Source organism: Rhinopithecus bieti, unplaced genomic scaffold, assembly GCF_001698545.2.
Source record: "Rhinopithecus bieti isolate Rb0 unplaced genomic scaffold, ASM169854v2 scaffold_20651, whole genome shotgun sequence".
NCBI lineage: Eukaryota > Metazoa > Chordata > Mammalia > Primates > Cercopithecidae > Rhinopithecus > Rhinopithecus bieti.
The window spans coordinates 592,565-618,050 of NW_016809930.1; the positions used below are offsets into that span (position 1 = coordinate 592,565).

The following is a 25,486-nucleotide window of genomic DNA, read 5'->3' on the forward strand; positions in this document are numbered from 1 at the left end:
ACTTGAGTGGAGGAGGGGGCTGTGCTAATGTAATCTAGTGGATAGAGGTCAGGGATGTTGCTAAACATCCTTCAATGCAGAGAGCAGTGTCCAACAAAAAGAATTATCTAGACCAAAATGTAAACAGTGTTGAGGCTGAGGAACCCTGCTGTATACTGACAGATACGAATCTAAGGCATGGAAAGTCAGCGTGATGTTTAGGAGTCTAGTAGCTTAAGTGAAGCCAAACTAATTATCTTCTGTGGCTGTGAGTCTTGGATGTATCACTAAGAACTTCAATGTTTCAAACTGTGCTCAATAAAATGACCCTGCAGGATCAACAGTTGGGTATTATTCCTATGTCAGTCTACAAGTTACAGAATTAGGAACGCCATACCACTGCTCTGCCAGTGAGACAAATGTTTTGGTTGTACTACCAGGAAGAAATCATGAAAAGTTCACCCAATCATAAAACACCAAGTGACACTTGTGTTAAGAATGTTAGAGGCCGGGCATGGTGGCTCATGCCTGTAATCCCAGCACTTTAGAAGACCGAGGTGGGTGGATCACCTGAGGTCAGGAGTTCAAGACCAGCCTCTGGTGACTGGTAGAGAGGGCGAAACCCCGTCTTTACTAAAAATACAAAAAATTAGCCATGCATGATGGCGGGTGCCTGTAATCCCAGCTACTCGGGAGCCTGTGGCAGGCAAATCACTTGAACCCCAGAGGTGGAGGCTGCAGTGAGCCGAGATCACACCATTGCATGCCAGCTGGGCAAAGAGAGCCAAACTCCATCTCAAAAAAAAAAAAAAAAAAAAAAAAATGTTAGAACACTTGCAGATAGAAAATTCAGGGTTTTTGAGGCAAGATGTATTAGGTGGTCTGTGGGGATTAATGCCAATTGAGCAGCAAGGATATCTGCAAATCCAGAGACTGTCCTCCTGATCATGGAGCAGGAAAGGAGGATGTCAGAGAGAGAAGGATCAGATCTTGGGCAGAGGAGATGGACCTGCCTGGCTCCAGTTCCAGCTTTGATCCTAGCTGTGTGATTCTAGGCAAGTTTCAAACGTTCTTTGTGAAATTAGGAGCTAGCCTGTACTCTGTGGGATTCCCTGTAGCTCTATCATTCTCACTCAAAGTTTTCCTCACCACTTGTGCTGGTACACAAAGAATAGAACAACTCTGTAACAGGATGCTAGTGCGGTGTATTTATTAATTTGCAATAGTGTATGGTAAAGGAAATAACAAAAGAAACATGCAGATTTGCATAAATGGGAAATCCTTTGATTTGATAATCATTCATTCAACAAACATCTACTGAGCATCTCCTCTGAATAAAGTATTAAATGTTTTCTATTTTTCTTTTTTAAAATTTGTTTTAAATGATCCTAAGAAATGCTTTAAAAGTTTATTTCCTAGGATTTATAGCAGTTAACATTCAGTTCCACCAATAAAATTCCTCACTGGATTCCACACAGGACAATGGGTCTCCATTAGCTAATAACCTTCCAGGTGGTGCTGACACAGCACATATGTGAATATTCCTCTCTGCGGGAAATAGAGATGTAACTTCTATACTTGCCTCAACCTGCTACTATGACTTTCTTCACAGTCCTGGGTTTTCAAAGATCTAAAGTTAACTCTTCTCTTAGAGAATATATGCAAACAAGTAAACTTAAAACCTTAATGCAGTACCCTTATCCCATAGCTCTGGTTCTTTTCTTTGTAACTGATGCCTCCTGAGCTGACTGCTGGCCTCAGTGTGCTCCTGCTTGAGAGCTGTCTGCCAGGGGAGGAGAATGTCCAGCTTCATAGTTACATCTTCAAAAAGGCCACCTGGAGAAGGAAGAAAAACCCACAGTGCTTTACTTCTATAATATGAGAAAATGGCTGCATGTACATTAAATCAGAATCAGGTAAGTCTGGTCAATAAGAACATACATTTATTTAAACAGAAAAATGACTCTTAGTGGATCTAGACATTGTATTTTACAGCAGGAGCCAATTAGTCCTTTTTTTTTAATGAACCATATAGTAGTTAAGATGATTCACATGCATTTTAAAGGAGAAAAAGAGTTTTAATTGAAACTAAAGTTATATCGCCATGAAGTAATCCAGTCCTCGTTCCCATTGGTTCACAACTATTGTTTTGGACCTTCCATATTTAGAATTCTGAGTCTCATTCCTGGGCGATTCCAGGTCCTCATCCCTATAGGTAATGATACCAGTCTCTCCTAGGTCATGGTGATACTTTCACTTATATTGGTTGGTCAGCAGCAATTCATCTTAAAACCTAGAGTTAAAAAAACTAATTCACACAGTCTTATGTACAAAATATTTTCAGACTATATAATGAGGCCTAGATCAAATGTATCTAATTTCCCAATAGTTTTGAAAACAGAAACAAACATAACAAAGTCAATTATAAATGTTTAGAAAGGTTTAGTTCAGGGGTGACAATACATTGGGAACTGTGCCAGCATGAGGAAGAGAGTCAAGTATAGAGCAGAGATAGATCATGAAGTATGGGAGGCTTGGGAAGCTCGTATTAGGTGTGAGCAAGAGAAGTAAAAACATTCTACTCTTGGGGAAGTATGGGACATCTGTCAATAGCATCAGGAAAGTTTGTCCTTAAATCCCCGAATGCAGTAAAAAGAGGTATGTATTTAACTATCTCTGTTAAAAGAAAAGGAAAAGGGAGGGTCACACAGGGCAGAAAGTATCTGCTTTATGCTGAGTAATTCAGAAGGATGTTACCCTTCGTACGGTGCTGGTGAGAAAGGCACCTGCTGAGTTTCCGTATCAACTTCCTGCTGAGTTTCTCTATCAAGAGAACACCAAATTGGAAGGAGCAGCAAAGAGGAAAGGTTGATTCTTAAACAAAATGTAAACATGGACAACTGATGCAAACCTCAAGAGCTTACTGTGAAGCTCAAATGAGATCACTGTTAGTTCAAGCTGCACCATTTGGTAAGCCCCGCCACCATTTCACTGACCCTGGTCAAAGTAAAACATTCCATGGGGGTTCAGACCATGAGAAACATCCTGCCCAACCACCTGACTTTCTTATCATACCCTGCCAGGCAAAGGCCCAACGGAAGGAACATCTCTATCATATCTTGCTGGACAAAGGCCCAAAGAACATCTATGACATCCCACTGGAAAAAGGGCCAAACCACCTGATCATAGGAACATCTTATCAATATCCTGCCGGGCAGCAAGCCATACTGCCCAGACCCCTCCCGCCCATACCTATAAATACCCCAGCCTGTAAGCAGCGGTGAGCTCTAGCTGGCATTCAGCTGGCCCCCCACCTCTGCAGGTCTGTGCTGGACATAAAACCTGCGTTGCTGTAGAGCTGCCAACTCTCTCTGTCTTTAACACTCACCTTCCCTTCAAATCTAATAATAATGATTAGGAAAATCCATGCGTTTCCCGTCTCTCAGCTGACAAGAGATATTAGAAGTCTGTGAATATAACAGATGAGAAAAGAGGCCAGTAGAGCCTGTTATGATAAACAGGGGAAGGAAGAGCAGAGGTCATTGAGTTTGACTTAGGGCTCACTGTGGGCAGCATCCCTGGCAGGCAACATTCTGCTTCTACATAGTTTACAGGGACAGGAAGCTCACAACCGTACAAAGAAGACAATGACGCTGCTTATATTCAGACAGAAAGACAATGGAAGAAACCATTTATCTCCTTTTTAATTCTGAAAATTGCTACGTCATGGAGTATTCCAACCAGGAAATACTTAGCATAAGGATAACACTGATAAATGACATTACGAAAATGGTTAAGAGTCCGGGCACAGTGGCTCAAGTGGCCTGTAATCCCAGCACTTTGGGAGTCCAAGGCAGGCAGATGGCTTGAGGTTAGGAGTTTGAGAACAGCATGCCAATAAGGTAAAACCCTGTCTCTATTAAAAATACAAAAATTAGCCAGGCATGGTGGCAGGTACCTGTAATCCCTGCTACTCGGGAGGCTGAGGCATGAGAGTCGCTTGAACCCATGTGGCAGGGGTTGCAGTGAGCCAAGATCACACTACTGCACTCTAGCCTGGCTGACAGAGGGAAAGTCCGTCTCAAAAAAGAAGAAAAAAAAGAAAATGGTTAAGAATTTTAGCTATACAGAATAGTATACTATACAAAATAGTATACAGAATAGTATAATAGCTATACAGAATAGAAAGTTGAAAATCAAGATTTTCAACTTGAGGTGATTTTGTGTACTGAGGGGCGTCTGGCAGTATCTGGAGACATTTTCGGTTATCAATATAACTGGGAGGGGATGCTACTAGCATCCAGTGGACAGAGGCCAGGGACGTTCTCCTACAATGTAGAGAGCCCCTATAACAAAGAATTATCAGCCAGCCCCGTTCAGCCTTTCCTCATCCACAAAATGGGAATTCTAACAGGATGTACATGAATTTGTAAAATACCTTATTAAGCCTACTTTGATTTTTTTCATTCACAGCACAGTCCTATGGTTTAGTAAAGCAGGCATTTGAAACTTTGTTTTACACATGAAGAAACAGAAGCTCAGAAAACGTATGAAACTTGCTCAGGTAGCAAAGCTGTTAAGTGACATGGTAGGCTTAGAAAGAAATTGATTTCTAATCTGTGCTTTTCCCACTATAACTTTAGAGATGAATGACAAAACTACAGAGGCTTAGAGACTTCCAATCTTTGGTATTGCCTCAACTATCAAAAGGTTTCTTTTGCATGCCTGTGAATATGAACTCGAGATGAGGAACAACTACAAAAGAGGCTGAGCTGATTAAATTAAATAACGCAAAATGGACCCTCCCAGTGAAAAGAAAAGTTTAAAATTTGGCTTAATGTTTTTTTCATCTAGTTTTATAGTTTCATTTGCTGAGCACATTATGTATTTTTAAAGACTCAACATGAAACTGCAGCCATTCTTGGGAACAGGTACTGTACAATGCATTTTATTCCTTATATTTAAAACACTGTGAGTTAACATATTTCAAATGCTGATTTTGTGTTCCCTACCATTTATCCATGACAGGAAAAATTACTTCCCCTAACTGCCATTTATTTTAAGAGAGGATAATTTTATTTTGTTCCACTACACTGAGAAAGATCTCTATATTTCATCTTTTTAGTTTTATTCCCCAAAGTAAAGTTTTAAAGCTTCTCAGTGCATATGACTATAGCTGCAGCTTAAAGCTCTGTTGGTTGTTACATTTCTGGAATATAGTTACAAAGTCTAAATAATTATTTTAAAAAACAAAAGACAACCCTTTCCTGTTGGTTATAAGATTTGACTTAGTTCTGTATACCTGAATAGTTACACTTGGAAATGGAGAGAGGGAGAGGATGTTAAGATGTCTAACAAGGATGTCTCTGCTTTGAGTAATCATCTAAAAACAATCTTCTTAAACCACAATAAACATGGCCAGGTTGATGTATTGAGAGGTGACAACATGCTAGCAGCCCTCGCTCTCGGCGCCTCCTCGGCCTCGGCATCCACTCTGGCAGCACTCGAGGAGCCCTTCAGCGAGACCAAGAACCCACCAATTCCGGACACAGTATCATTGACCAAATGTAAGTTTGGGATGCATTAATACCTTTGTGTTACACGTTAAACATTTTTTAATGTTATTTTACCCTAGATAAATTTATATTAACTGATTTCTCAACATTGACTTAGAATTTCTTGTCCTCTTTCTCGTTTTTTTTTTTTCTTTTTTTCTTTTTTTGAGAGGGAGTCTTGCTCTGTTGTCCAGGCTGCAGTGCAGTGGCCCCATCTTGGCTCACAGCAACCTCCGCCTCCTGGGTTCAAGCAATTTTCCTGCCTCAGCTTCCTGAGTAGCTGGGATTACATGCGCACGCCACCACACCGGATAATTTTTGTATTTTTAGTAGAGACGGGGTTTCACCATGTTGGTCACGCTGGTCTTGAACTCCTGACCTCGTGATCCACCCGCCTCAGCCTCCCAAAGCGCTGGGATTACAGGCGTGAGCCACTCTGCCTGGCCTTAGAATTTCAATCACTAAAAAAATATATCATCAAGGCTGGCTACATAGAAAGGCTTTAGAAAGGACTCTTTAAGTAGACAGACAAAATGTTCCTTTTAAAAGGACATTGTTGACTTAAAAAAAAAATAAAACTTTCCTTTAGATATATATTTTTGTCCAGTGCATGTTCAAAATTACGATCTGAAACAGGCTGTTTTTATAGTGGAAAAGGAAAAGGACAAGGACAGCTTATGCCCTTATATTATAAAATCCAGTTTCTTGGCCAGGCGCTGTGGCTAACACCTGTAAATCCCAGCACTTCGGGAGGCTGAGGTGGGTGGATCACTTGAGGTCAGGAGTTTGAGACCAGCCTGGCCAACATGGCGAAACCCCCTCTCTACTAAAACACAAAATTAGCTGGGTACGGTGGTGGGTGCCTGTAATCCCAGTTACTTGGGAGGCTGAGGCAGGAGAATCGCTTGGATCCAGGAGGCAGAGGTTGCAGTGAGCTGAGATCCCACCACTGAACTCCACAACCTGGGTGACAGAGCGAGACTCCATCTCAAAAATAAATAAACACATTAATTAATTAAAATAAAATCTAGTTTCCAAGATCCAAATTTTCTATACAAAACATACAATATAAATGTAAAAACAATGCTTGCTTATTGGCTCTGAGCCTCTTCCCCTGGCTGGTAAGGAATGACTTACAGGAAATCTTGGAGCTCAGATCCAGTGCCCCCTCCACCACATCTAGTTGCAACAGTTCTAAAGGCAAAAGATACTCTGGTTAAAATGGAAAGAACACTAGCCTATAATTTGAGTTCTGGATCTCCTCTGTGGACCCGTCACGGAATCGGTTTGGTTTCACTTTCCTCAGTTCTAAAATGAAAATAACAAGTTCTACCTCACAAGGTTTTTCTGGGAATCTATGATGGAAAGGATGTGATATTTTGTAAACTGAAAAGCACTGCACAGATGACAGATACTCCAGTGGAGATCTGGTGTGACTGATGGGCCTGTGGGCATTTTAGAGCTTAATGGTAGGTTACAAACAGGAAGAGACAAAGGTCTTAAAGAAATAATTTATTCAAAATGAAAGAGCCAATAACAAGTAGCTCTAACAGACTTGTATTTCTTGTGGTGAATGGCATACTCTGACATTAAAATGGCATATAAGAAAAAAAAATATGTACGTTCCCATCTATTATTAGTTCTCACTGTGCACCCTTGCTACAAACTGTGCTAAACACTTGATATAGCTCGGATGTCTGTCCCCTCTACATCTCATGTTGAAATGTAATTTTTCGGTGTTGGAGGTGGGGCCTGATGGGAGGTGTTTGGGTCCTGGAGATGGATCCCTCATGAATGGCTTGGTGCCATCCTCTTGGTGATGAGTGAGTTCCCACTCTTCCAGTCCGCATGAGATCTGGCTGTTTAAAGGAGCCTGGCTCCTCTTCCTCCATCTCTTGCTGCCTCTCTCACCATGTGACATGCTGGTTCCTTTTTCCTTCCACCATGACTGGAAGCTCCCTGAGGTCTCACCAGAGGCCAAGCAGATGCTGATGCCATGCTTGCACAGCCTGCAGAACCCGAGCCATACAAACCTTTTTTCTTTCTTTCTTTTTTTTTTTTGAGATGGAGTCTCACTTTGTTGCCCGGGCTGGAGTGCAGTGGCACGATCTCAGCCCACTGCTATCTCCGCCTCCTGGGTTCAAGTGATTCTCCTGCCTCAACCTCCCCAGTAGCTGGGATTACAGGTGCCTGCCATGATGCCCAGCTAATTTTTTGTATTTTTGGTAGAGATGAGATTTCACCATGTTAGCCAGGCTGGTCTTGAACTCCTGACCTCGTGATTTGCCTGCCTCAGCCTCCCAAAGTGCTGGGACTACAGATGTGAGCCACTGTGCTCAGCGCCTCTTTTCTTTATAAATTACCAGTCTTAGGTATTCCTTTATAGCAATGCAAATAAACTAATACAACACTTTTCTTAAAAAATAAATAAATAAATGTAAAAACAAAAATAAAATTAAAAACTACAACCTATTCTAGCATCTAGCAAATATACTTGATGTCTTAAAATAATACTGGGATTAGGTAGTTTTTACTAACTCACTAATTTGGCATTAATCGTACCCATGTTGACGATACCCTAGACTCAACTTTTTGTGTTGGATAAATACTGTAAGATATTCCTCTCAAAAGAAACTGTTATCAGAGTGAACAGGCAACCTACAGAGTGGGAGAAAATTTTTGCAATCTATCCATCTGACAAAGGACTAATATCCAGAATCTACAAAGATCTCAAACAAATTTACAAGAAAACAAACAACCCCATCAAAAATTGAGCAAAGGATATGAACAGACACTTCTCAAAAGAAGATATTTATACAGCCAATAAACAGATGAGAAAAAGCTCATCATCACTGGTCATTAGAGAAATGCAAATCAAAACCAGTGAGATACCATCTCATGCCAGTTAGAATGGCGATTATTAAAAAGTCAGGAAACAACAGATGCTGGAGAGGATGTGGAGAAAAAGGGATGCTTTTACACTTTTGGTGGGAGTGCAAACTAGTTCATCCATTGTGGAAGACAGTGTGGTCATTCCTCAAGGATCTAGAACTAGAAATACCATTTGACCCAGCAATCCCATTACTGGGTATACACCCAAAGGATTATAAATCATTCTACTAAAAAGATACATGCACACGTATGTTTATCACAGCACTGTTTACAATAGCAAAGACTTGGAACCAACCCAAATGACCATTGATGATAGACTGGATAAAGAAAATGAGGCACATACACACCATGGAATACTATGCAGCCATAAAAAGGATGAGTTCATGTCCTTTGCAGGGACACGGATGAGGCTGGAAACCATTATTCTCAGCAAACTAACACAAGAACAGAAAACCAAACACCACATGTTCTCACTCATAAGTGGGAGCTGAACAACGAGAACACATGGACACAGGGAGGGGAACATCACACACTGGGGCCTGTTGGGGAGTGGGGGGCTAGGGGAGGGATAGCAATAGGAGAAATACCTAATGTAGGTGACGGGTTGATGGGTGCAGCAAACCACCATGGCACGTGTATACCTATGTAAGAAAACTGCACGTTCTGCACATGTACCCCAGAACTTAAAGTATAATAAAAAAAAAACTTTAAAGATATTTCTCTCTCTGGGCTGGGAGGCTAGCTTCATTCATTCAATCAGTAATTATCTCATATGTGGCACTGATTGTTCCAGCCACAGAGCACACTGAGAAGGAATTTCTGCCTCCTGCTGAAATGTGAGTGGGAGAGGTAGTCAAGGAATTAGGTGATTCCAATAAGGTGTAGTAAATTTAAGATGGACCTTAACACCTGCTGGGAGAAACAAGACTACTTTTGTGTTATGAAAGCAAGAGAGCCTCCTGAGACACTACCCTGGAGGAGGCAAAGAGAGCCATAAAGCCCGGCATGGCACAGAGTTTGGCACACGCTTGATCCCCCTAGGATGCTGGCCTGCTAAATGAATGACTGGCAGACAGGAAGGACCAAACAAAACACCAAAAATGTGAGAAGCAGTCCAATGAGGAAGAAAATCCTGTCCCTCCGAATTGGCAACAATTATGTGTGTAAGGGACAGAAACAGTAGACTAAAGGAACATCAGTGTAGCCCTCCAACCCTGGGCTTTCTGCACACATTCTGTAAGAACTTTTAAAAGGTAGAGAGAGAAAAAAAGATGGGTGTCTATAAATTAAACTTTTACCCTGTATTTGCTTTAAGCCATGATGCACTATGAAAATTTACATATAACTAAACAGCTTGTTGATTTAAAAAGGCTGAGCCCTGTTATGTCTTCTTGCAGACATCTAGGTAGAAGGCCAGCAGCCCACTTACAGGATGAGAAGTACTTTAAGAGATGTGTATGTGGCAGAGAGAAGAGGACTACTGGTGGCTTTTCATCTCTAGATGGGGCTGAAATCAAGGACCACTATAGCAGTTACTGGATCTTGATCCTATTCTTCAACAAAGCAAGTAAGTCCTAGACATGAACATCTCCTCACTTCTTGTAGAATAACTGGACTACGGACAGTATTGTTGGCATTGGATGGTGCTATTGTAACACTGTAGTGAACAAGCAGTTCTGATGCTCCCAGTCATATAAAGCAAATTCGGTAACTTTGCTAATGAGAACAAACCCATGGGGCCAACATTTACATAGCAGTCTTCCGATGTTACATAAAAATATATTGCCTCTGAAGCACAAAACATTTGTAAGGAAATCATTCAAGGATACTAATATGGGTGGGTGTTAAAGCACAACATATAAAATGGTGCTACCTCAATACATGCTCACACACTCACAAATCAAAAAGTCCCTTTAATTTCTCCTTCCTATGGAATAGCCGCAGGAAGGAACCTGCAGAACGGAACAGTGGCACTGCTGCAGCTTCGGCCTAGAGTGGTGTTTTGAAAATCACCACTGTGCTGCCCTATTGGTGATATGCCTCTGACCAAACAAGTTTATTCAGAAACAGTTTCTAGAGCTCAGAAATAAAGTGCTTTTCTATAGTATCAATTAATTGAAATATTTTAAGTTGCTTAAGGAGAGGTGACTTTAGCAGCAAAACCATTTTAATATATCATATTTAAAGGAAACCATGCCCACTCTTGCCTTAAGGTTAAGAAGCACAGCTGGTGAAGAAATGGTATGCTTATGATATCAGTACAACTGGAAATCCCAGGAGAGGCCATGAACCCCTATATTGTGGAACAAAATAGATTTCCACAGATGAATGGGTTCTGTCATTTAAATAGATTTATTTCAGTGGCAATTTTTAAATTCCTATTTTAGCTGTAAATATTAATTATTTTAACAGACGTGCAACCAAGAAGAAAACTTGCTTCATGCAGACAAAACGCTTTCCGACCCACTGTGAAGGAAAGAGGAGGAAATAGCTTGTAAGGTTGTGACTGTGGATCCCACTAGTTATCAGTGGAAAAGTGTCATGGAAACACTATGCAGGCAGTATTGAGATACTTAACGAGTGGCCCTGAGGTCCGGGCTACTTGTGCACAAGTGAAGAATTCTGTCCAGTAGGAAGAATGGCAAAAGGTGACCTAACACATTTTTTAAGAGAAAGGGATAAGCAGGGTCATACCTGCCTTTGAAAACCATCCTGGACAATTTTATTTCACACCAGAAATAAAAAAGCCTTACTTCTATTGGTTGGTATTCAACAAGGTCTTTATTGTAATTATTGAAACTTAGAGAAGTTGAGACTTATATTGCCTACTATAACTCCTGTTTAAACATGTGACTTATGATTATATGAATTATAGACAAACTTACAAAACACAGGAAGGTGCAACACAAAAAGAAAAATTTTGTGGCTACATCACTTAGGGATAACTACTATTAACATTTTGGATATATATATTTCTAGATTTTTATTTCTATGTTTTCTGGACAATTCCATATCGCTGTTTTGTGAAATAGCACTTCTAAAACTAAATGTAATATGTATTGTGGTAATTTTCAAATAATATTATTCTAGGATATCTTTAATTGCTGCATTATATTTTACTACACATCTGCATCACTTAAAAAAAAAAAGAGTAAGTGCATAACTTATTTCACCAGAAAGCAAATCTGAGGAGTCTGACAGAGGAGCAGGGATTGGGAGAGGGTGGTATTGACTGACAGTCCCAGGAAGCACTTTAAAATAGTCCAGCCCAGTGCTTCTCAGGTGTTGTCTCTGGACCAACATTGCTGGCCTCATTTGAGAACGTGTTAGAAAGGCAAATTACTGTGCCCACTCCAGACTTACTGAATCTAGGGGTGGGGCCTAGCAAGGGGTGTTTTAATAGGCTGTCCAGGTGATTCTCATGCTTGCTAGGTTTGAGAGCTGTTGATCTAGTCCAGCCATTTTATACAGCTGAGCAAACCGTCCTTGAGAAGGGAATTGGATTAAAGTGACATAGCTAATTAGGCGAGGACTCAAACACAGGTCTTCTAACTCCTACTCCAGTGTCTTCATTTCTAGACCAGTGCAAACTCAAAGGTGCTAATTTGGGTGCCCAAAAATATTTTCAAAAAACATCTTTTTCCTCTAGAAGACAATAAAATTGTCAAACAAGGGAGAAAGAAACAAATTATGTCCAGTTCAATTTCCCAATATTAATAAAGGAGCTTGGGCCCACCGTTGACAAAAGGAAAGCCAAGCCCTTTTTGTTCACTATGTAGAGAATGAAGGGGCCAATATCTCAAGTTCAAATTGACCTATCATATAAAGTTAGTCTGTTAAAAGTTAAGTGAATGAATTTTCTGGGAGGTGGGAGTTAGCTGGGACAGCTTCTGATATGCCCTGATGTGGCATATGACTAGACTGTGGCATATCACATATAACTCCATTCTTTTCTAAATCTAGTCACTCCACATGGGTCTCCAGCAAATGTATTCGGTTAGCTCAGGTAAAGAAAATGGTCACAAATTTGGCTTTAAAATAAGCTACGGTACCACCACCAAAAGTTGGCAAAGAAACTGAGTCTTCCATACATTGCTGAGGAGGGGAATGTAAGAGTAGAGCCATTTGAGAAAACAGTTTGGCAGTTTATTTTTAAAACTAAACATGTAATTACTACATGACCTAACAACTGCAAATTAGGAATTTGTCTCAGAGAAATAGAAACTTATGTTCGCATAATAATCTGTGCACGAATGTTTAAGGCAGCATTACTTTAATATCCAAAACCTGGAATCAGCCCAGGTGAATGGTTAAACTGTTGTACATCCACACCATGGAACACTGCTCAGCAATAAAAAGCAGCCCACTATCAATACACAAGACTCGGAAGAATCTCTAGGGAATTATGCTGAGTGAAAAAAAACCAGTCTCAAAAGGTTACACACTGTTTCATTCCATTTACATAACATTTTTGAAATGACAAAATTTTACAAGTTAAGGACACAGCAATGATTGCTGGGGTTAAGGATGGTGGAGATGGCAGACAGGGTGTGATTATAAAAGTGCAATAGGAGGGATTCCTGTTTTGATAGAACTATTCAGTGTCTTGACTATGGTGGTGGATACACATACACAGGTGACAAAATTGCATAGAACTCAGTACACCTATCAACAGACTGTTTAAATTTTTCAGTAGTTTGTATAAGTGCTTTAGTAAATGTTAATATGTTACTGTGCAGTGAAGAAATTAAGTGCCAAGCATGGTACCATCTCACTAAATCCTTAAAAAATCCACTTGAATTAAATATCTAATTTAATTCTACCCAAATTATAAGTGAAGACTCAAAGGTCAGAGAAGTTAGGTAACTTTTGCTCGTGGCTGTAAGCTAGTAAGGAGACTAGGGGTGCGAGCAGATCTTTGTCTCTGAGCCTCACATTCATTCCATCGTAAAAGCTCCCTTCCATTTAATTATGGTGAGAGATAATTGCTATGGTAACTTTAATTGAAGAAGGAATCCATAATCCAATTTTAAACCAGATTTAGTAGCAGTTGAAATGATGCATGCATTCTTTTTTTTTTTTTTTTTTTTGTAGAGATGAGGTCTCACTTTGTAGCCCAGGCTGGTCTCAAACTCCTGGGTTCAAGTGATCCTCCCACTTCAGCCTCCCAAAGTGCTGGGATTATGGTTGAGTCACCATGCCCAGCTAGCACCCTATTTTTTGAGAAGAAAGTAGATTACTTATTTTGGATTAGTGGCAAGGAGGAGAAGGAAGAGATAGAATGGCAAAGTAAATCCTACTTTTAAAAGAAAATAATTACTTGATTAGAGGAGGAAACTTCTGTCAGAGGAGGAGAGCCAACAGGATAGATGACAAATTGGCCTGAAATCTTGGGAAGGAATTTTTGTTAAGTTTAGAAAGCTGGATATGTCATAGTATAGCATCGTTGAATCAGTTCAGTAAAAATGATTATGACTTGGAATAATTAAATAACAGGTAAGGTCTGGCAAGAAAGGGATCAAAATGTAACCAGATACTCATTTTCTTTAGCCATTTGCTACTCAGACATTCCTTTGAAAATATACTTAAGACATGCAAATTTTAAAAGAAAAACATGCTAATATAGCCATTTAAAAATAAATATCATTTATTTCTTAAGTCTAGTATTTGGACTTGCTGGAAATAAAGAGGGATCACAAAACAGTAATTAGCCTGTTTGTTTTAAAGGAGGGGTAAATAATGGCTTATGAGGAGTTTATAAACGGTCATACCAACAGAGGAGAACAAGCTGAAAAGCTGAAGAGGATGCTGTAGGATGTTTCACCAGAAGCCTTGGCTTTTTTTACTTTTAGCCACATGGAAGACAAAGGGGGCTCTTTTATACAGAACTGTTCACTGAACTCTTCCAGGTCAAGAACAGTGTAGGGTAGGGGACTAGAAAAAGGCTCTCAGCATTCAAAGTGGTAGACTCTTCATGAGAAGTTGGAAGTCTCAGGTGGCTACCAGGAAGGTGCAGAAAGGTGAATTCTAATTGATATGAAAAGACAGGAGAATTGGAGATAAAGTACAGTAAATCCTCAGTTAATGTTCTTGACAGATTTTTGGAAGCTCTGACTTTAAGCTAAACGAAGCATAATGAACCAATTTTTTATCATCAAAGTTATAATGAAATGACGTTGAAGGAAACAATATTATTCAAGGACCTGCCATACGTCATTTTACTTAAAGTCACAGTTTCTAAGAACCTATCAACCATGTTAAATGAGGACTACTGTACATTACACAGAGAGAAGTAAAAACAGATTAGTGTAAGAAGGCAGCAGTTTGTACACTGCTAGAGGTGGTGGGAGAGCAGAAAAATATAAGCTCTTGGGAGAGTTGAGATTGAATGCCTTCCTGACATTTACTAGCTGAATGACCTCTTGGAGCCTTAGCTCCCTCCAGTTCTGCCCACCAGTGGTTGTGGGGATTAGTAATAAAGGACATAAATGGCCCAGCAGGCCAAGGCACAGATGAGGCCTTTGATAAATGGAAGAGCTTAATATTATTATACTAAACCTAAGTGTTTCTTTTAAATATTGCTCCAGATGCATCTCTTTCGCTGTCTGCTGCTAATAAACAAATTCATGTTTGTTTATTTTTAAAGGAGAAGCATAAATGGCTAATTGTGTATATAAAATATCCAAGGCTTTTTTTTTCTATGTTACCTTAAGTAACAAAACATCTACCAGTGATAGTCACTGAAATTGCAGATATTGCATCTGAAGAAAAAACTATAAACCTATAGCATTTTCAAATACAAGAATGTAGGTTGCTTAGTGTAAAATATCACCTGCTCCTTGAAAAATAACTTGAAGCCCAGAGGCCACTGACTGGATTGGATTGTGTAGGGGGCGTCTAAAGGTCTGTAATGGGCAGCACTCCTAGGGATTCAAAGCAGCACATCCTGGATTGCTGACAAAATTCACTCCTGAGAAATTCAACTCTGAATCCAGGATTAATGATTAAGCCACGGATCTTTAATATATGAAACTATTTGGCTGAATAGTCCTTTACTAATACAGGCACATCTCACTTATTCTGCTTCACTTTATTGTACTTTGCAGATACTGCATTTTTTACAAATTGAAGGTTTGCAGTAACCCTGCATTAAGCAAGTCTACTGGTGCCCATTTTTCCAACAACATGTGCTGACTTCATTTTTCTGCATCACATTTTGGTAATTCTCTCAATATTTTGAACTTTTCCATTAATATTATACCTACTATGGTCATCTATGATCAGTGATCACTGATGTTACTATTGTAATTATTTTGGGGCACCACAAATCATGCCCATATACAGCCACAAACTTAATCGATAAATGCTGTGTGTCCTGTCCGAACCAATGACCAGCCATTCCCCTGTTTTTCTCCCTCTCCTAGGGCCTCCCTAGTCTCTCACACAAAACAATATTGAAATTAGGCCAATTAATACCCTACAGTGGCCTCTAAATGTTCAAGTGAAAGGAAGAACCACACATTTTTCACTAAATCAAAAGATAGAAAAATGTTGGAGGCAGGTTAGATCACTGGATATTAATTTTTTCAGTGCCACATACCAACAAACAAGGACAGCAAGATACAGCTCCTTACTCAAGTCTAGTCATCCCAGCAGTCCTCTCTCCCTGTTCAAACATCTGCTTTTGTTCTCCAATAAACCCTTCACAGTAACAATCTGTAGTGTACTCAACTGGATTTGTTTTTAACTTATGAAAATTTTCAAATATTAATATATTCTCTAGTAAAGATATAACAAATCTACATATATTTATTACTCAGAAACAATGGTTACAAGCTCACGGCCATTTGTTTCATTCAAATCCCTGCCACAGACCTCTTCTGAAGCAAATCCCAGTCCTATTACTTCACATATAATTCAGTATGTATCTTTAAAAGAGAAAGGTTACTATAAAAATAAAACCATAATGCCATGATCACATTTAAAATATCAATAATTCCTTAATATAACCAAATATCCTGTCAGTGACTAAATTTCCCAACTAGCTCATACTTTTTTTTTTTTTTTAACAGTTGGCATTTGTTTAAATCAGAATCCAAATGTGATCCAAGTATCACAACTAATAAGTCTTTTACATTGCTTTTAAATAACAGGCTCCTCTTCCTTCCTTTTTTCTCCATTTGCAATTTGTGTTTCAAAGAAATCAGGCCTTTTGTTCTGCAGAGTTTTCCAAAGACTGAAATGTGACCACTTTCATGCTTTTAGTGTCCTTATGAATTCATGGATTTGAAGTATATTTGATATGCTTTAATCCACTGCAGTCATTCTCACTGATACTCAAACCTGCCCATCTTTGTCAGTAAGAACCTCTTCAACTTAGAGCCTAAGTCCTTTTGACATGATCCTAGTAGTTTAAAATAATTTGATTACTTTTTCCCTCACTTATGGTAAGACAGAACTCAGTCTTGTCTTGTACATTTCTTATCTCAGACATAGAATCAGCCATTTTCCCAAGAAACGTGGTTCCTTTTAGTGGGGAATGGTATTTAGCCACCACATCTGGAGACTGCCTTACTGCGTACAAAGCCCTTGAACACTTAACCTCACGTATACACATAACACAAGCCATTCCCCTTCTGCAGGCCACTGCCTTCCCTTTTCAAAGTGCAGCAAGAAAACACCCTGCTTCAAGTGTTCTTGTATCCTATTTAGAAACAAGGTCCTAAACTACTCAGAGATGAATCTTTCTATCCGGTTAGCTAAGTAGGACAGTTAAAACCATCTTAACAATTGAAGTCATTTTATTGGACAAACTAAAACAAAAGAAAGTTCGTAAGTCCCTCCCTTTTCCACTGTAATTAAAAGGAAACAGCTAAGTTTTATTATCAGAAAATAGGAATGGAAAAAAGGATCTTTCTAGGTAGAGAACTTAATTCTTTTTAAACTAGGTAAAGACATTCCTGTATGGGTAAAAGAAAAATGGAGGGAGGAGGGAGAAATAACTGCTTCCAAAAAAAGGCTCACCACAAAACTCCCTTGGGCATGGAATTATAAAAGTGACTCACTGCCTTATGTGGGGACAGGTTCCTGCTGTTAATTTGCTTGTCAAAGCTGTGGATGAGGTTGGGCTGTTGCTGTGTAGGGGCTGTGAGCACTGGAAGGCTATGCCATAGAAAATTAAAGTAGTTCTGCGTACGTGTCTGGCTAATTAAGAGGAGTATTTCTAACCTCTAAGGAAAAATACTTTATAAACTCACAGGATGTTTGGAAATGGAAACAAACAAACAAAATCCAGAAGGCATGTTTCATAGTGGTTTTTATATTTTAGATCAAATTTATTCAGATGGCCAAAGGTTTCTCAGTCCCTGAGTTTCCTGTAAAACTCAAACCAATTACGGGTAGTGGTGGCGGATGTAGGAGGGGAACAGGACTCCTACAGTCAATGATAAAAAGCCTTAAAACAGATCCTTCACAAGAGAAGATAAAGCATATGAAAAGGTGCTCATACCATTGGTCGTTAGGGAAATGCAAACGAAAATTATAATGAGATACCCAGAATAGCTAAATAAAAGATTGGCATCACCAAATGATGTCACTGATGAAGACACGGAACAGCCGGAGCTCTCAGACATGGTTGCTGGGAGTGTAAAATGGCACATGAACTTTGCAAAAGTGTTTAGCAGTTTATTGAAAGTGAAATATACATCTATCCTAACAACCCAGCAATTTCATTCCTAGATATGTATCTGAGAGAGATGAAAACAGGTCCACAAAAAGATTTTACCAGAATATTTACAGCAGCCTTACTCAAAATAGCCCCCAGTAGGAAACAAACTAAGTGTCCATTAACAGGAGAACTGATTAACAAACTGTGGCATATTTATTCAGTGAAATACCTCTCTGCAACAGAAAAGAATGAACTATTGATAAATGCAATAATATGGATAAATTGCAAAAACATTATATTAAGTGGGAGGTTGAGACAAAAAAGAGTACATACTGTATGATTCAATTTATACAAAGTCCAAATACAGACAAAATGAATCTAAGATGATAGAAAATAGAGACAGTGGTTTTCGAAGAGGGAGGATTAACTGTAAAACACCTGAAGGGAACTTTATGGGAAACGGATATGATCTAAATCTTCTTTTTGAATAACGGTTACATGGGTGTGTATTAGTGGTCCTCAACCAGGGGACATTTGGCAATGTGTGGAGACAGTTTTGGTTGTCATAACTAGGGGAATGCTACTGGCATCTGGTAGGCAGAGGCCCAGGATGAACAGGACAGCTCTCTACAATTAAAAAAAAAAAAAATCCATCTTAAAATGTCAATAGTTGGGTACAATGTACATTATTTGGGTGACACTAATGGCCAGACTTCACCACCATACAATTCATCCTCGTAACCAAAAACCACTTGTACCTCTAAAGTTACTGAAATAAGAAAATAAAAAAACAAAACAAAAAGAACTCAGCAACACCTTTCCTAACTCCAAAATGTGGTTGAAGATTGGGGGAAAAATTTCATATTTCAATCCTATGAGTTCAACTGCTCAATACATACATTACATATACAAACTGTGCTTAATACATGTTTATTAAAAAATACTAGGAGAAAGATGGATGGGGTATAGGACTTAATGTTAACAACTCTCCTTTCAAATACATTCTTCCTTTCTTCCCTTCCTTCACTGCATAACTTATTCACGTACTATGCTACTTGAAACTTCCTGAAGGCCTCAGGGAAATATTTATACAGCCAGGGCCCAAAGACAGTCCTGGGGTCATAAAGCAGGGGCATAAAGAAGTGTGGGAATGGAGCAGGGCCTGGCTCAGGAGGCAGGTGAGTCAGCCCAGGTTTCCCAGTAAGTCTCAGCATTTCACTCACCCCTCTCCGTAGTGCCACACTTTCCCTGGCCCCATGGCTCTGTGCTCAATTAATGCAGTCTGAAGTAGTCACAGGGAGTGTGGCAAGTGTGCAGCTCCATGAGGACTTCTGAAGGGGTTACCCCTGTCCCACAGGTCACAGTAACAAACTGCCAACTGACTTCTGTGGTTCTCTCTGAATCTAAGAGAACATTCCTGATACAAAGTTAAAAGTTGTTCTTAAGTGGAAAGAAAAATGGATCCAAAAATATGCCATAAACTAGTAGTTTAGGGTACAGGTACTATTAACTCTGATGTTTGCAGAAAACAAGTAGCTTACAACTCAGGTTACTAAGGTTGAATTGCATAAACATTTTCTTCCTTGGGGGAATCTGAACTGTACAACATTAGCCTTTCTGTCAGTGATTTTCAGGCCTTCCCTAATACTCACAATGGTACCCAGAATATACTCCCTGCTAAGCCTGGAGGCAGCCCTGAGTCAGCTTTTCCCATTACCTGTACAGCTAAGCCATTCAAGAGAGATATTATTCAGAAATGCCTCCAGAGGAGATGCTGCAGAGCTCCTGCAATATTCTGGCCCTCTCCGCAGCTAAGAATTTTTTCATTAGGTTTAAATTAGCTGACTTTTAACATAAGCATTCACATCTGCTTTCTTTTCCTTTATGCAAGGCTGCTTCAAATTTTGGGTAGGGCAAATTAGAATTCCCACGTTGGAAAAACTGCTCACAAAACTTCATCACTTACTCACTCTTAGAAGCTTCAAGTTTTGTACTTGTCTGTCACCTTCATGTTGATTCTCTGGGATTCGAGGTCTATAAGCAATGAAGCCCATTAGCTAAATTCTTTTGGAAACCTGACAATATCGCACTGTGCAGTTGTTCCTGTGGGCACATCTGCTGCACAGTAGGGGAATGAAATTGGATGCGAACTTTCCCCTACCTCCCAACGTAACTGTTTAAAATGGCACTGAGTTTTAGAAGTGATATTGGCGGACAAGAAAGGTACCCTTGCACTTTGGTCACTACCTTCAACATGTTCAAATGCTCCAGCTTTATGTTCATCACCAATTAAACACTTGAATTTGTGATTCCCGAAAGCTACTTCTTAGACTAGGATTCAAGAAAAGAGGAAAAGCACTGGTGATTTTAAATTCCCACACCTTGCCTGTGACACAGTCCACAGACACAGACACTGAGAAGGGAACCAAATGCCTCTTCTTGACGACACTTTGTGTTTTAGATTTCCCAATAAAACCCTTGCATATCCACTCCTGCCTGCAAAAGGACCATTCATGTGGAAGCGCAATGTCTTATCTAAATCTCTGTATATCCCTCTATGAGGTCTTGTACACAGAAGGTTTTCAGTAAATATTTGTTGCCTGGAATGAATGATTGGATAAATTAATTATATAACTAGAATCTAGGTTTATTACTTTTCTGCATCAACATCGGAGAAAATAATCTTTTATAGGATGGAGCTGAAAAGAGACTGGGAGATTTCTTATTTTCAACCCCAGTACTCTATTACTTCCACATTACTTGGCAAAACATCCTGGCCAGAAACTGATCTGCTCTTTAAAACTTTGCTCAGAGCTCTGCTCGGTACTGCCTCACAAGCCTCAAAGTTGAGACCAAGGTGCCACAGCCCTCACTGCTCTCCTGGTTCTGCAGAGATGGCTGTCACAGAGCAGAGTCCCAGAGATTCCATGGTGATTTCATTTTTTTTTTTTTTTTTTTTTACAAAAGCTGTTGGGGTAACATTGCAAGAGTCCAAGCATTAGAATTAGGTGATAAATTTCAAGTGGAAAACATAAAAATAAACTCAATTGGCAAAGTGATTTAAAATGTAGGAATTAGACAGGTGGTGACACTGACAATGTGAAGATTGTTCTGAGTGTTATTCTGAACACTGCAGTATAGTTTGGATCTTAACAATCACTGTGGCTCACCATTTTTTTCAAATGTTTACTTTCCATGCATATTTTATGTCATCCTAGTCTGTTTAACCCAAAAGATCTAATCCCACCAGATCACCTATAATTAGAGAGTGATGATGCATTCTTAGAAGACAAATATAGACACCACAGAGGTGATGCATCAGCAGTCTAAAAATAATTAATGCTTATTCTCACAAGGCCACCTACACCAAGACACTTGGGAACAGTTCACTATAGCCATAATGTCATAGAAGGATGGCAAAATCATTTTTCTTATCTGCAGAAGTAGGTCACAGCAAGAACACTTCAGCGAAAAAAAAAAAAAAAAACCCAGGGTGGACATGAATAGATTTTGTGACACAGTCTTTTCATTTATTACCTTAATGCAAGACGTGATCATCAGTTCATTGTGTACTCTCCAATCATTTTCCTACATGGTAAAGGACCAGAACTGAGGTTTTGCAATGCAGTATTTGGGGACACAGCAAAAAGCTCCATTAACAATATACTGCTTCTAAATGGAATGACAAGGGCCCAAACATTTGAGACAGTAACTGGTTTTTGTTGTTTTCTAATTACATGAAAACAAAACTTATAAATTAGAACACTTCTTACAAAGTCTGAACTAGGCAATATATAGTCACAGAGGCTAAAGGTTAGCTGAAAGTTTCCCATAGCAACCTTTTAAACTCAGCACATGGGCCACATGTGAGACAGATTTTATTTGAGACTTTCATTTAAACACACTGGTCAGCTCTTGCAAAAATGATGTGAGTTTTGAGCATTTCACTAGTGCTGCTGCCTTCTAAATAACGAATGATTTTCCCCAATGAAGGTGAGGGGTAGAAAAAGGGGATGTACAGAATCAGGAAGGGGGACCATGACATTTACACTGATAATTTTATAATCTCAGGAAAAGTCATGGGAGGAGCTGATATCTACCCTACTTAAAGCTTTCTCCTGTCATCGGTCAGAAAGGCTCAACACTCTTTCTGTGCTAGCAGCTGCTCCAATTAATGCTGCACCTCCTTAGAATCACACATTTGAATTCACAGGCTGACTGACACTGGACTTTCTTCCGGGCAACAGAAAACATGTCTCCAGGAAACCAGGCTTCTCTCCTAACTATAAGCTCTTATTGACCTACATTTTTAAGAAATTTGCTCTGAAGTTCTGGTAAGGATTAGAACCCATTCTTTGGCTCCAACAGAGCTACTCATTTGGGCACACAGTCCTTCCTCCCTTCCCTCAACTGTACTAAAAAGATTTCTTCCATGCTTTTTTTTCTTGCTAAGAGCAATTCTATTTCATTTTTCACAGAATATGATTTTCTATGTTCACTTTATCATTTTTATTCCTCTTAGTGTCATTAATGACCTTCGAGCTTAGTCAGTTATTCTATGCTTTTTTCTTCTGCATTCATCCTTTTTTCCATTTTAGCACTGAAGGCCAATTTTACAATGAATAAACTATAAAATTGTGTCCCAGTTCTCCTAGAGACAATCTTCTTTCTTTGAACTATTAAATTGGAATTTTTTGGAAGTTTTCTTTTTTTAAATCAAGGCTTTGTCACAGAACAGGTACAATCATTACAATGTAAAATTAGTCTTTTTTCCAATGAAAGTGATGTAATACTCTGCTTTTGACTTATAACTACACAAAAGGTTTTAGGAAGCAGAATATAAAAAACCTATCAAGAGCTTCAAAGAATTATGTGCAAAGTTATATGATATTTTGTTCCTGAAATGTAGAAATAAAGTCATACCAGTGTATAATGCTAAAATTTTGCTTTCTGTATTAGCTATTGCAAAATCAGTTCATTTAAGCCTTGTAGAATAAACTGCCTTTCATTCACTCATACACTCATACATCCACATAGTCATTCATTGGGTTCCTCCAATGTGCCAGGCAGAGTGATGAATTAAAAGCAAATCAAAATAAAACAACAAACGACCTTTTTTTAAAATCCTGAGAATCTTGTCAGTGGTTATTCTCTATTCTAGGCACATCACTCCCCTCAAAAATGATCTCATACATTGTATTTACCTGCAAAAGATGATGAGCCGCAGTAACAATAAACCTACCTGCAGGCAGATTCACTAAGGTGGACAGTTTTACAGGACTATTTCACTAGTTATTAACTGAAAGCCCAGTGGCTATGCAATCCAGTGGGGAAAAAGAGGCTTTAGAATCAAATAACCTGTGCTTAGATTTTCGCTCTGTGGTTTGAGGCCTATATGGCTTTGACTTAGCTTCTCTAAGGCTCTGTTTCCTCATGTGAAAAACAGAAATAGCTGCACAAGTACCAAAGGGTGGTTATAATCATTACGTGAATTAAAATCCACAAAGTTTCTATCACTGTACCTGTTGCAAAGTTGATGCTCAATAAATTATAATTTTAGCAGCATCATTATTATGGCTGGGTTTTAGAGCCTGGGAGGAATGACTGCCCCAGGCAAAGAATTCTTTTTTCTCGGAAAAGGAATGACAGGGTTAATTTCAAGTATTTTGAGGATAACTAGGTTGTAAAAGAAGTGTATCACATGTCCTAACCCAACCCCTCTTCTCTCTTGAGTTGTGCTCCTACTTCATTTACCTAAGGACCCACTTATTCATTATCTCCACAGATGCCCCTTTACATTAGCACTTCATTCACTGGGCCTTACCTGTCACCATTACCTTTTCCTCTATCATCCAAACTTATTTAGATACAGCTTAACTCAGGGTATTAGTGTATTACTTTAAATGAGTCAAGGCAAGGGAAGGTGATAAATCAGTTAACTTTTTGCTTGGGGATGGAGGTGATGGAAATGTGAGGAAGAGGACTGGATAGCTGGATCAAAACAAAACATAAAGAACCCAGAACTTAAGGATTCAAACTTAACAGCAGAAAATGTCTTTTTACATACGTCAATATTGCCCTGCTTATCAACTACAACATTCACATCTAGCCTGAGTGAATGGAAAGGCCATTCCCTCATAAGCTAAAAATGAATAAATGGATGCAAACAGCATATGCTCGGTCATAGAGAAGACTACTGACTTCATGTGACCTTACTTTGGCTCACAGAATTACAGAAGACTACAGCTGAACACAGAACACTAGCGTTTAAGAGACGGAGACACTGAGGCCCAATAATGTCTTACATGACTTGCTGAAGGCAATCCAGCTGCTAGCTGCAGAGCTAAAACCAGAACCTAGGTTTCTTTCAGCTTCCTCCAAAACTAATTGAAAATGATGAAAGTATAGTGTGTTTACGTGGTTAGAGTTAAATTTTGTTTTTGTTTATTGTTATTTTGTTTAGTGTGAAAAAGATGCAGTCTGCCTTTTAGAAAGGGCTTAGGTCTGAGGAATTTATGTGCCTTTGGTGACGGAGGAGCAGTCCATGAAGGCTTTGAAACAGCATGCAAAATTTCACGCAGATGCACTTTTTTAAAGGAATAAGACCCAAAGCTTTTATCAGATTCTTAAAGGTGTCACTGAGCAAAACCAGGTGAAACGCAATTGATTGGGTAGAGACCAAAGCAATCAGACCAGTGGTTTCCAAGGTGCTGCAAGTGGGAACATGTCCAGTGCAGACACAGATGACATGGGCTAGGAAGAAGTTGGCTGGCAAAGTGGACTCCACTGTGGCACCTCAACGTCAAGCAGGGCGGCTTTACTTTCTCCCTGCTTTCCAAATTAGTGTTCTGCTCCATTAGCTGAAGGAAAGGCTTCTGCTGCCAGGAGTAGGAGAACTGATATCATTGTTAGACTATGTCCTACACAATATTAACAAAGCTGTGACCTCCACACTCATTTTTGAAAAAATAATTTATAGCATTCTGCAAAGAGCCCCCTATCTACTGCTGTTCTATTACTTCCCCATTTAGCAATCAAGATGATACCTCTTGCTTCCTAACATCTTTGTGAATGCCTGCTGGTGGTAAGAAAATAAGGGCGAGGAACTGAAGCTGCTTATAAAAAAGTACCTATGTCCATCCTCTCTCATCTTGAAAGGATAATGGAAATTAATTTTTTCCATTTCCCTGGCTTCTCACAGGATGATCTTCATCCCAAAGGCCTGGGTGTTGCTATAGTTGTACCTGAAATCCTGAGTGGATTGCCCACCTTTTTCTCTTTTATAACCTGTGGAATGCTCTCCCTTCCATTTTATTCTTCAGACAATAAAGAGTTGAGGGCATATTTTAGAAGCAAAAGTTTTAAGTTTTATAGAATGTTAGTTAACTTGGGA

At 39.3% G+C, this 25,486-nt stretch overlaps 1 protein-coding gene across 5 annotated transcripts in view; it reads right to left on the reverse strand.

The window, feature by feature from the left end:
- Positions 1–1,164: 1,164 nt before the first annotated feature.
- Positions 1,165–25,486, reverse strand: part of UBE3D (ubiquitin protein ligase E3D) — a 178,386-nt gene continuing 154,064 nt past the window's right edge. For 4 of the 5 annotated variants that reach the window (XM_017890978.1, XM_017890975.1, XM_017890979.1 and 1 more), the window contains one exon: positions 1,165–1,815. Coding sequence is in view for 1 of the 5 variants with exons in the window: in XM_017890975.1 (XP_017746464.1) it covers positions 1,795–1,815 (21 nt within the window). In the remaining 4 variants the exon portion in view is untranslated. Of the gene's footprint in view, positions 1,816–6,671; positions 6,729–25,486 lie in introns of all 5 variants that reach the window. The other variant, XR_001888962.1, reaches the window with a different exon arrangement.